The sequence below is a fragment of the Neoarius graeffei genome, chromosome 4, assembly GCF_027579695.1.
Source record: "Neoarius graeffei isolate fNeoGra1 chromosome 4, fNeoGra1.pri, whole genome shotgun sequence".
Lineage (NCBI taxonomy): Eukaryota > Metazoa > Chordata > Actinopteri > Siluriformes > Ariidae > Neoarius > Neoarius graeffei.
The window spans coordinates 75,775,135-75,787,340 of NC_083572.1; the positions used below are offsets into that span (position 1 = coordinate 75,775,135).

The window sequence follows — 12,206 nt, forward strand, 5'->3', positions numbered from 1 at the left end:
GAATCTGACACCTACCCACTTACTTTCTCTTTTTCTCCCTCTCTCTCTCTAAACTCAGTTTAGGGCTGTGTAATATTGTCTGTTAATCAATAGCATAGTATTAGGCTTTATAAAATTCGAATGAGCTCTTTACCAAATGCATTTTTATTGTTTTATTTTATTTGGTCCAGAGGAGAGTTTCCTGTGGAGGTTATGACAAACCGTAGCAAGGATTTAAAAAAAAAAAAAAAAAGCAATCGCGCACTCTGATTAGCTACTCTACATAATATATACTCTGATATAGCCATAACATTAAAACCACTGACAGGTGAAGTGAATAACAACGATTATCTCATTACAGTGGCAACTGTCGAGGGGCAGTAAGAGAACAGTTAGTTTTCGAAGTTGATGTGTTGGAAGCAGGAAAAATGGGCAAGTGTAAGGATTGAGTGACTGTGACAAGGGCCAAATTGTGTTGATTAGATGACTGGGTCGGAGCATCTCCAAAATGTCACACCTTGTGGGGTGTTCCCGGTATGTAGTGGTTAGTACCCACCAAAAGTGGTCCAAGGAAGGACAACCGGTGAACTGGCGACAGGGTCATGGGTGTCGAAGGCTCATTGATTCGCATGGGGCACGAAGGCTAGTCCATATGGTCCAATCCCACAGAAGAGCTACTGTAGCATGAACTGCTGAAAAAGTGAATGCTGGCTAAAACAGAAAGGTGTCAGAGGCTTTCTCTAGGGGTGCCATATCACTGAATGCTGACTCCAACTTCCTAACAAGATGGGCTATGTGAATAAAACAATATCACTGTGTTGTAATGTATATGTGACAAATAAAGGCTTCATTCATTTATCTTTAGTAACTGCTTTATCCTGGTCAGCGTTGTTGAGGATTAAGAGCCAGTCCTGGAAACATTGTGTTTGAGGAGGGAATACACCCAGGGTTGGGCGCCAGTCCATTGCCGGGCACCATGCATACACACATTTGTGCACTTTTTCACTCCTAGGGGTAATTGAGCATTTCCAATCCACCCACTTGCATGTTTTTGGGATGTAGATAGAAACCAGAGAACTCTAAACAAACCCACATGAACATGGGAAGAACATACAGAACCTCACACAGACGTCTTTATAATGTATAACAGTATAATCCCAGTATGTTCTCTTTGTTAGTCTTGTGCAGCCCTAATTTATCTCATCTCATCTCATTATCTCTAGCCGCTTTATCCTGTTCTACAGGGTCGCAGGCAAGCTGGAGCCTATCCCAACTGACTATGGGCGAAAGGCGGGGTACACCCTGGACAAGTCGCCAGGTCATCACAGGGCTGACACATAGACACAGACAACCATTCACACTCACATTCACACCTACGGTCAATTTAGAGTCACCAGTTAACCTAACCTGCATGTCTTTGGACTGTGGGGGAAACCAGAGCACCCGGAGGAAACCCACGTGGACACGGGGAGAACATGCAAACTCCGCACAGAAAGGCCCTCGCCGGCCACAGGGCTCGAACCCGGACCTTCTTGCTGTGAGGCGACAGCGCTAACCACTACACCACCGTGCCGCCCAGCCCTAATTTAATTTAATAAAATTTTAGTCGAGGTATTTTATTGAGTTAACACAGTATTGCTTATGCTTGAGTCACAAAATAAGTGAGGATTAAAGAAAAACATGTGCATACTTTCTTTATAAATAGAGAAAGTTATATTAAAAAAGAAAGCAGTATTAGTAACTGTTTCTCTGTCTGTGTTTTTCAGGTAGCGTTCCTGTGTGGTGTGTACTGAAGTGAAATTCTACCTGCACTTCTGTGTTCACGTCCCCTGCGTGATGGGACACACACGCTTGGCAGTTGTCCTGCTCCTTGCCCTCATCAGTATAGCTTCTGCAGGTAGGAGCTGTTTTCCTCATCACTCCTCCCGTCCCTTTCTCAGCCCTCATAACCGCAAAGTGAGCAAACCTGCTGCAACATGGCACAAAGACCCTTTATCATCTGTCTTTCCTTTTGATTGATTGGTAATTTATTACCAGTAGCTGAGGCCTTCTGTGGCCTGCCTCTATCTCATGGCTCGTAAAGACAGATATAAAGGTGCTCTTTCAGGCTTTGAGCTCACTGCTGTGTTGAAAAGTAAAGAGTGACTAATGTCTGTGCTTCTCTTTAAGGCCATAGCTAAAAATGGCAGGTGGGATTTTAACACAGAACTGACAAGACCTCAACAACTCGAACACTTCCATGAAAAAACATAGAGCTGGGTCTACAAAAAATGCGAACTATAAGTCAGTTGCTGAGGTCTTGAGGTCATGAGGTGTTTGTGAGTGAAGTGTAATGTAGATGTGCACGAGATTCCTACGAGGTCTTTCGCATGCACTATGAGACATAATGTGTGTGTATATGTGTGAGTGTGAAGGGTGTGTTCCCAAAGACTCACTCCTATTTATGGATCTCAGGCAGTGTTGCTTGTTTTATCAGGTCCTCAGAAATTGCTCTGCGTTCGGAATTTCCCCGCTCCCTCCCATCATCAAATGAGAGAGGCTGTGGTGATGTGCATTAAGAAAAGTGCTGACAAGCCAAATCTCTAGCTCTAAATCTATCTGAATATCCTGTTTGCGCACAGATTATTTAAATTTTTTTCACATTTTTGCCAAGCCCAACCCAGTGCAAATTGGACCACCTGATCATTCATGCCACACATCATGCAATAGATCAGAGACAAATACCAAAAACAAGTCAAGAAGAACAACTTTATTTATCACACGTACACTTAAGCACAGTGGTGTCGTGGTTAGCGCTGTCGCCTCACAGCAAGAAGGTCCGGGTTCGAGCCCCGTGGCCGGCGAGGGCCTTTCTGTGCTGAGTTTGCATGTTCTCCCCGTGTCCGCGTGGGTTTCCTCCGGGTGCTCCGGTTTCCCCCACAGTCCAAAGACATGCAGGTTAGGTTAACTGGTGACTCTAAATTGACCGTAGGTGTGAATGTGAGTGTGAATGGTTGTCTATGTGTCAGCCCTGTGATGACCTGGCGACTTGTCCAGGGTGTACCCCGCCTTTCGCCCGTAGTCAGCTGGGATAGGCTCCAGCTTGCCTGCGACCCTGTAGAACAGGATAAAGCGGCTAGAGATAATGAGATGAGATGAGACACTTAAGCACACAGTGAAATTCCTCTCTGCATTTAACCCATCTGAAGCAGTGAACACACACATACGAGAGCAATGAGCACTCACACATACCCAGAGCAGTGGGCAGCTATGCTACAGCACCCGGGGAACAGTTGGGGCTTAGATGCCTTGCTTAAGAGTACTTCAGCCAACCTTCAGGCCATGGCTGCCCCATGTTAACCTAACTGACTTCATGTTAAAACTGTTAAAGGGCATATCACGGGTAAATTCAGGAGCCAGATCAATGTAATTCTCCTATTTTATATTAAACTTTGGTCAAATATCTGTAACATTCTACATTCTCTGCAATTTTTTTTTACCTTGCGCAATACCAGAAAAATTCAGTTGAAATCAAGCCATTTGAGCCGAATTGGTCTGCCTCTGAAAAAACTTGGCATTTGGATTTCCCGGGAAACATTGATTTTCGTGACGTCACGTGTGGGACGCCTCCCTCTGAATCCTACGTCAGCGCTGGTTTGTTTATGAGAAAACGACCTGGTGGTTTTCTGCAAATTTCTTCAACGTTATCATTTAATTATTAAAGTGGTTAACAGATGTATCGTAAGAGGCTGTAGCAATACCAATCTTGATGGGATTAGTACTCATCATTTTCCAAAAGACCGGACAATGAGAGAGAAATGGGAGCGCTTGGTCTACACAGGCTGTGCACTGAAACTGTGCAAAGCTCGCGCAGCCTGCTGTCGCTTCTGCAGATAACATCACAAATCTGGCTTCAGACTCCCTTGGGATTTTTCCAGATGCCTTTTGTTATTTTATTTTTTTCTGCTGTAGACAGATGGCCTTGTGCAAAATTACCCTTCTGGATGAGTGTGTAAAGGGACATACTTTCATATAAAATAAAAAAAAATGAAATTGGTCCAGAATATGCCCTTTAAGCACACAGTGAAATTCCTCTCTGCATTTAACCCATCTGAAGCAGTGAACACACACATACGAGAGCAATGAGCACACACACATACCCAGAGCAGTGGGCAGCTATGCTACAGCACCCGGGGAACAGTTGGGGCTTAGATGCCTTGCTCAAGAGCACTTCAGCCAACCTTCAGGCCCCCCACGTTAAACTAACTGACTTCATGTTAAATCTGTTAATGTTATAGTCATGTTGTCTGTTGTCGCCCAAATGAGGATGGGGTTCCCTTTTGAGTCTGGTTCCTCTCGAGGTTTCTTCCTCATGTCGTCTGAGGGAGTTTTTCCTTGCCACCGTCGCCACAGGCTTGCTCATTGGGGATAGATTAGGGATAAGCTTATGTTTAAAGTCATTCAAATTCTGTAAAGCTGCTTTGCGACAGTCAATTGTTGAAAGCACTATAGAAATAAACTTGACCTGACTGCATGTCTTTGGACTGTGGGGGAAACCGGAGCAAACCCACGCAGACATGGGGAGAACATGCAAACTCCACACAGAAAAGCCTCCGTCGGCCTTGAACCCAGAAACTTCTTGCTGTGAGGTGACAGTGCTAACTACTACACCATCGTGCCACCCATACAAGATGCAGAGGAACAAGTTTGCCAAGTCCTGGCTATTGGCTTGGAAGTTTTTTATGGCTTCCTCAGGGAAGGATTATATATTTTAATTTCTGTCTAGACTGTACCTTTAAAAGTGAAAACTGTCCAGAAAAAAATGCTGAAAAGATTTAATCATGTTCACAACAATACAGGTCATGCTAGGACACAACGGTAGGTACTACCATAACAGGTAGAAATTATCTTGGAAAGCCCTGGCTCTGGAACCGTTTCTGAACTGGAAAAGCAGGCACACAATGTCTCCTCGGTCTGAACAGCCAATGGGTTAAGTACAGGCTCCTGCTGTGACCTGCTCTTTAAAACAATGAGCTCACTGAGGAGCCTCTTCCTTCACATCATTCATGCCAGCATTGTAGCATTCCTCTATAGCTCCAACATGCAGGAAATGCAGTCATCTACGCCAACTCATCAGCTCGCAGATTTGAGTAAAGGGTAAAGGACTGTCGAAAGTTCAATTTGGGAATAAAATCTAATCCTTTTTTTTTTTTTACAAAATGTGAGCTCTTTAAAAAAAGAAATAACATGAAACGTATTGCTGTGTGAAAATGTCCTCATATACCATGACCTTTTTTTTTTTTGGCCATATTATCTTCATTGTGGTCTTTGGGTTCTGATTAGTCTGAGAGTAGCCTGGATTTCTGCAGCTTAGATGCTGTGCACAGCTGGAAATTGCAAACAAGATTTTCACTCTAGCGAAAGATAAGTTTGTGTTTTCAACAAGATAATAGTCCCTATTTTCTTTGCCTTTGGAAATCTAAAACCCGCCTGTAATCTAATCTGCTGCATCAAGATTTTTCCCCATGATTCATTCGACACGAACTGCTGAGACAGTCACATTTCAGTTGATATATTTTTGTTCTTGCACTTTATTAAATAGAGTTCACTGTGTTCAGCATAAAGATATCTGATTAGCCCTCATGATTGGGACATAAAAATATTTATGATTGGACAGAAATGTACTTTATCGTCCTGTTCTCCCTATTTTCCAAAAATAAAGGCATACTTTGCATAGCAGCAGCAACAACACGTTTGTGAAAAGCCCAGGTTGTGTGTCTTCTGTAGATGTGTGTACTTTTTTCAAGGTTATAACATACAATATTGGGATGTGATCAGTAAAAACAGTTTGATAGATACATTTTAAACCAGTCAAACATTCATAATATTCAAAAATGATGCATTTTCCAATTTTAAATGAAAAAGTATTTGAATTTGTGATTGAGTGCTGTTGACCTTAAGGGGGGGTCCTCTTGGTCTAAGGGTCCTGGGTGGTCAGTTCCACTCTCTTCACACAGTGACTCAAATCAAGCAGGAGAATTATGGAAGGCAAGGACCAAGGTTGGCAACTAAGAAGAACCATGAACCCAGACCATATCCATCTTCATATACACTCAGCATAGTCTTAAGGCCAATTTATGCTGACAACGCAGTCCTCGCAGATGGCGTCGCAGATGGCGTCTGCATAGCCCCTCCACCTTCGCAGACGCTCTGCGCGCACCTCCTAAAAATTGTGACCACTGCAGAAGCCTCGCAGACAGAGTTGCAGACAAGAGGGCTCTGATTGGTCCACTCTACATCCGCTGTACACGCACTTCCGCTTCCCTACTTTCCCAGTTTGTTTTGTTTTCATGACTGCCATTTTTAAAAACACGAGCGAAGATGGAGCAGCACGAAAAGCGGTTGATCGAGGAAGTGAGGAAGTACGTACATCTATACGACTCCAGTTCTAGTCATTATAAGTAACCGGAGGATAAACACTCCACTAACCACGCCCACCAACTACTCCTAGCGATTTCACGACTTCGCGCCCCCTTGCGTTGTGGCGGTGAATAACATCGCGCACGCCTATTACTCCCCACTCAACGATAAATTACAACTGTCTGCGAAAAGCTATCTGCGAAAGCCTTGTCGCAAGAGCATGCAGAGGCCCTTACTCAACTGCACACCTACTACCTTTTTCAAAAACACTGCCAGATGTTCTGAATGCTTTACACTTTTTTCTGATGCTTTACACCAGTGTTTCTCAATCACTGGGCCGCGAAGTGCCATCTAGTGGGCTGCAAAATTTTTTTCAAGTTGAAGCTAATTTTTACTCGTAGTCGTGTACAATTGCTGGGTTGCATCCAACATCATATCCGCCTCATTAAGTTACGGTCATACTACAGCTCGCAATGCTTTGCGATGGGTTATCGATGAAAATGAGGCATTTTGGTGGCGATATATACATGAGCTAAAAGTTGCGGTCACATAGCAGGTGAACACTTGATTGTCACACCTTTGTGCACTTATGTCTGATGCAGCTCGCCCGGCTGTGTGTGCTCACGGAGCGCATTGTGCACGCTCTTGGGACCCAGTCGTTATGGGAAACACCTGATACTGATTTGAGCGCAATCAGCACCTGCAGATATGGAAGATGTTTTCACAGAGGCTTTGCAAAGCATTATCATTATCACATTTGTTTCCTGCCATGTTTATAACACTGTTTAAATATTCTGCTTTATGGTGCTGCTTTCTGTTTTGCTTTTGTAAATATCACGCCTGCTAATAAACACTCTTCCTGCACTTAGATCCGTCTACCGCCGTCTGTCGTGTAGTGTCCTGATCCCCAGATCTTTAACCCAGCTAAACATAAAAAGTTATCCTCCTCCATGCTTTTCCAGGGTTTCATCTGTTTGTCTGTGTAGAACGATGTCTGCAGCACCCGATAGTTTGAGATGTCGGGGAACTCAACGGATGGATAACTTTCCAACTCATAGGAAAGATCCTTCTTTGTTAGCGTGTAAGGATCTATCCCATGGAGTGGTTTCTATATGCACTTCTTGGTTTTAATAACTTGCTTGTTTACTGAACACAAACATGACAATAAGTTCTTGTGTTAATGGACCGGACTCCACTTTTGGATCATTAATCCCTTTTGGCTGAGAATGCCCTGCATGCATGGTTTATGTCGGCTTCTGGCACATCCATACAGTTTTAAATACAATACCTACAATTAAAAATAGTTTGTTTTTATTGCATTTATTTAATTCCTGGGCTCCCATCTGTAACAGGGACTGATGTTGTATTCTGTTAATACACTTCACAATAGATTATCCATCCATCCATTATCTGTAGCTGCTTATCCTGTTCTACAGGGTCGTAGGCAAGCTGGAGCCTATCCCAGCTGACTATGGGCAAGAGGCGGGGTACACCCTGGACAAGTTGCCAGGTCATCACAGGGCTGACACATAGAGACAAACAACCATTCACACCTATGGTCAATTTAGAGCCACCAATTAGCCTAACATGCCTTTGGACTGTGGGGGAAGCCTGAGCACCCGGAGGAAACCCACACGAACATGGGGAGAACATGCAAACTCCACACAGAAAGGCCCTTGTCGGCTGCTGGGCTCGAACCCAGGACCTTCTTGCTGTGAGGCGACAGCGCTAACCACTACACCACCCCCAATAGAGTATTATATTCTAATAGAATAGATAAGCCAAAATTATTGGGGGTCTTTTTTAATGGGCCCGACTCATTACAAGCATGAATAGGTGGGCTTCAAAGCAGAAAAGTTTGAGAACCCCTGTTTTACACAGTCTCACTGCAATAATAACTCAATTACTGGAAATGAATGGGCTTTTTTTCCCCTTTTTACAGTTCTCCACAAAATTAGATTTTATTGATTAGATGACAATATGCTAATTTACATTATCTTTACTGGGTGCATTTTACAGTGCAATTATTAGATTGATATTGGCAATAGGCGTGCATTATAACATTAAATGGTGACGACTCTCTAATAAGCAAAGTAGGACTCGTAGAATGAGCTCACACTGGAAGCAAGAAATGAAAGTGAGTATGAAACATGTAGAGTGTGTGCTTTTTGATCTTTTTTCACCATTTCTTTCTCATGCTCTCTATTTCTGTTACGGAACCTACACACACACACACACACACCACACACACACACACACACACACACACACACATGCACACACACACACACATGCGCACACACACACACACACACACACACATGCACGCACACACACACATGCACACGCGCACACACACACACACACACACATGCGCGCACACACACACACACACACACACACACACACACACACACACACACACACACACACACATGCATACACTCTCTCTTTTGATCTCTCTGTCTTTCTCTCTTCCACTGCCTTCTCAAAGCATTTTGTATCCCTCATGATGAGCGTGTCCCCGGCTGCGTTATGACACCGAGGTGCTCAGGTTTAAGTGCTGAAAGTGAGAATGCACTGGGAGTTGAGCCAGGTGTTGGTTTATGCCAATTTCCAATAACAACTTGGGTAGTTGAATGTGGAGCAGCCTGGTCTTTCGTGCTGTGAGCCATGGCCTCTTCCTCGGCTGTCATCACTCCATCTGTTTTACCCTCCCTCAGTGCTGGTCAAGGGGAATTCAACATGGAGGTATACGAGTCCTTCTCGGACTGCTGCCAGCTTGATTCCCTATCTTTATTTCATCAGACGTGGCCACTCTTATGGCTCCAGCCATCAGAGTTTCTAGGGAAGAATTACAGTAGTAGTTTCCCGTTGCCTTCTACTGGACTATTATAGAGGATGTGCAGTCACGTGACCCGCACATGTGTACTCCGCCATATTGGACGGCATCAGGATTGTTTACCTTGCGCGAGCGTAATGGATCCAGGGAGTAATCCCCAAGAAAATTCGGAAAATACCCCATCTACATCGTGCGATTACTTGTCTAAGTTTGTTCAGCATCTTGAAGGTGACGTGAGGCAGCGTTACGTGGAAAAGTGTTCCAGGTTGGGGATTGCAGATCCGTACAACTTGCCGCAATTCTTGTTCAGGGAAATTCGGAGCTGTGGTGCCGGTGATTTGCCCGATCTGGCCTACCACGACATTTACAATTTTCTCGTTAATCGTGAATCGTGTTACACTGGCAAAGCCCTCAAAGCTTACAAGAGCCTGGAAGCTTATAAATATTTTGTTGCGGGATGGGTATCCCAACTATACCTCTGGAAGGTTCCGAAGAAGAATGTCTACTTGATAACCTCACGGGTAAGTGGCATTAAGACGTTTATCATAAAGAGACTATGCAGGACGTTTTATCATAGGAATGTTCGAAATCTAAACTCTAAAGTATGAGAAGAAAACAGTAAATAAGAAAGCTGCGCACATTTGCGCAGCTTCCGCGAAAACGTGCGCAGCTTTCTGATTTACTGTTTTCTTCTCATACTTCCTATGTTTCATGGACTGTAAGGCATTTGCTTATTTAGTAATTTTAATACAGAATTTACTCTGATGAAATTATTCAGACACTCCAACGCCCCCCCTAAAAAAAAAAATCGGATCTGCACGATTCAGCCGTGAAAAAGGCGCATCCGCCGTTTGCATCCCTGTTTAAACTCATAGGTTAACCGACTTTAACCGGCTAATGAGGCTCGGTGGTTGGTCAAGATTTTTTTTAGTTTTCGCCATCCCTACTATGGATTGGCCTTTCAAAGGCATATATGAGCCAAAAAGATAAAACATTGTCATAGACTAGGCCAGGGTAGTAGGGCTAGGCATAGCCATTTTAAACGTTAGAGATCAAGCGGACTAACGGCCCCAAACACTGTACTGTCTAGTTTCTAAGTATGCAGTTATCATTCAATCCGAAAATCAACTTAACAGATGTACTAGGAGTATTGAATTAGAAGATTACACCTACCTGATATGAAGTGTTCACTACAAATTCGGCTGGTAGAGCTGGGGTACCAGTTTTCTCTTTGCACAGCGGACACCCATTTTGCGCGTCTCTCCTCGTCTGCGGGGAATCTATAAAATGACAGGCCCTCCTTTTGGCCCTGTCTATTGGTACAACCAAATGCTGAACAAGATATAACCATTCTCGAAAGATCTACTCCCACACACTTGATAATTAGAACGGGTTCGTCTAAGTTCTATGCGTGGCCATGCCGTCCAAGATGGCAGATAAAGAAATATCACGTGACCTCAATTCACACCTACCGGTATGGGCAATTTAGAGTAGCCAGTTAACCTGATTGCATGTCATTGGACTGTGGGGGAAACTGGAGCACCTGGAGGAAACTCATGCAGACACGGGGAGAACATCCAAACTACACACAGAAAGGCCCCCATCGGCTGTGAGGCAACAGTGGTACCCACTACACCACCGTGCTGTCCGCCAGTAAGTTTGGATGAGGCAAACAAAGAAATCAGATGATGACTGGTACACATGATACTTAACAATTGTTCCATGAAACTGAGTCATACATGAGCTGATAGCCGACAAGGCGTGTAGCGCCAAGTTGGCTATAAGCCATGTATGATGAGATTGAGTGGAATAACTCCATCCATCCATTATCCGTAACCACGTATCCTGTACAGAGTCGTGGGCAAGCTGGAGCCTATCCCAGCTGACTATGGGTGAGAGGCGGGGTACACCCTTGGACAAGTCTCCAAGTTATTGCAGGGCTGACACATAGAGACAAACAACCAACCAAACAATCATTCACACCTATGGTCAATATGTCTTTGACCTGTGGAGGAAACCGGAGCACCTGGAGGAAACCCATGCAGACATGGGGAGAACATGCAAACTCCACACAGAAAGGCCCTCGTCAGCTGCTGGGCTTGAATACAGAACCTTCTTGCTGTGTGGTGAGAGTGCTAACCACTACACCACCTTGCCACCTGAGTGGAATAACTGTTTTATTCTCTCCACATTCACTGGATTTTGAGAAACAGAGCATTTTTACTTTTATTTTTTGCAAATTCAATAAATAAAAACTTTATACAAAACATCCAACAAAATCATTTCCACTTAGAATGTAAACAAACCAGCGAAATGACAGTAGCAATTTGTGAAAAATGCTATAATAATAATTATTGAAAAATTTTAAAAAGATGCGTTCTTACTATCAAATACTTTCATTCCATATTTTGTTGGGTTTTTTTGTATTTCTTGGGGTTTTATTTTCAAGTAGAGTTTTTATTTTGTCCTTGGTTGGTTCAGCAGCACTCTCGGCCATTTTGTTTTTCCTCTGCTCACGGTATATGAGCTGATACCCTAGTAGTAGAGTAGCCAATCAGAGTGCGCGATTGCTCATATCCAATGAATGTGGATAGAATAAAACAGTTTATCCAGATCATACAGTACGTTGTCTCTTTTACACCTACATCAAGGTCTTTCTTCTTTTGTATATCATGAGTTTGGGTAGTGAGAGACAGCACTTAATAAAAACTCCTCAGTGTAATGGCAGGGCAGCATGTTGGTGCAGCAGGTAGCATTACTGCTTCACAGCCCTATGGTCACTAGTTTGATCCTGAGCTCAGGTTAATGTCAGTGCCGTGCTGATTTTGCTTTTTCTTCCTGTGCCCATGTGAATTTCATATGGGTTATTTGGTTTCATCCCACCTCCTAAAAACATGCGAGCAAGTGTACGGGCTACTCTATTTTTTTTTTTTTAATTAGTATAACAAAACAAAGACAATAGACAAAGACAATAGTGTGTAGAGTG

The 12,206-nt window shown here is 43.6% G+C and overlaps 1 protein-coding gene across 3 annotated transcripts in view; it reads left to right on the forward strand.

Moving 5' to 3' along the window:
• tgfbr3 (transforming growth factor, beta receptor III) overlaps positions 1–12,206 on the forward strand; it is a 215,115-nt gene that overhangs the window by 15,603 nt on the left and 187,306 nt on the right. For all 3 annotated transcript variants that reach the window (XM_060919731.1, XM_060919733.1, XM_060919732.1), the window contains exon 2: positions 1,746–1,876. In XM_060919731.1, coding sequence (XP_060775714.1) covers positions 1,816–1,876 — 61 coding nt within the window. In that variant the 5' untranslated portion in view covers positions 1,746–1,815. The remainder of the gene's footprint in view (positions 1–1,745; positions 1,877–12,206) is intronic.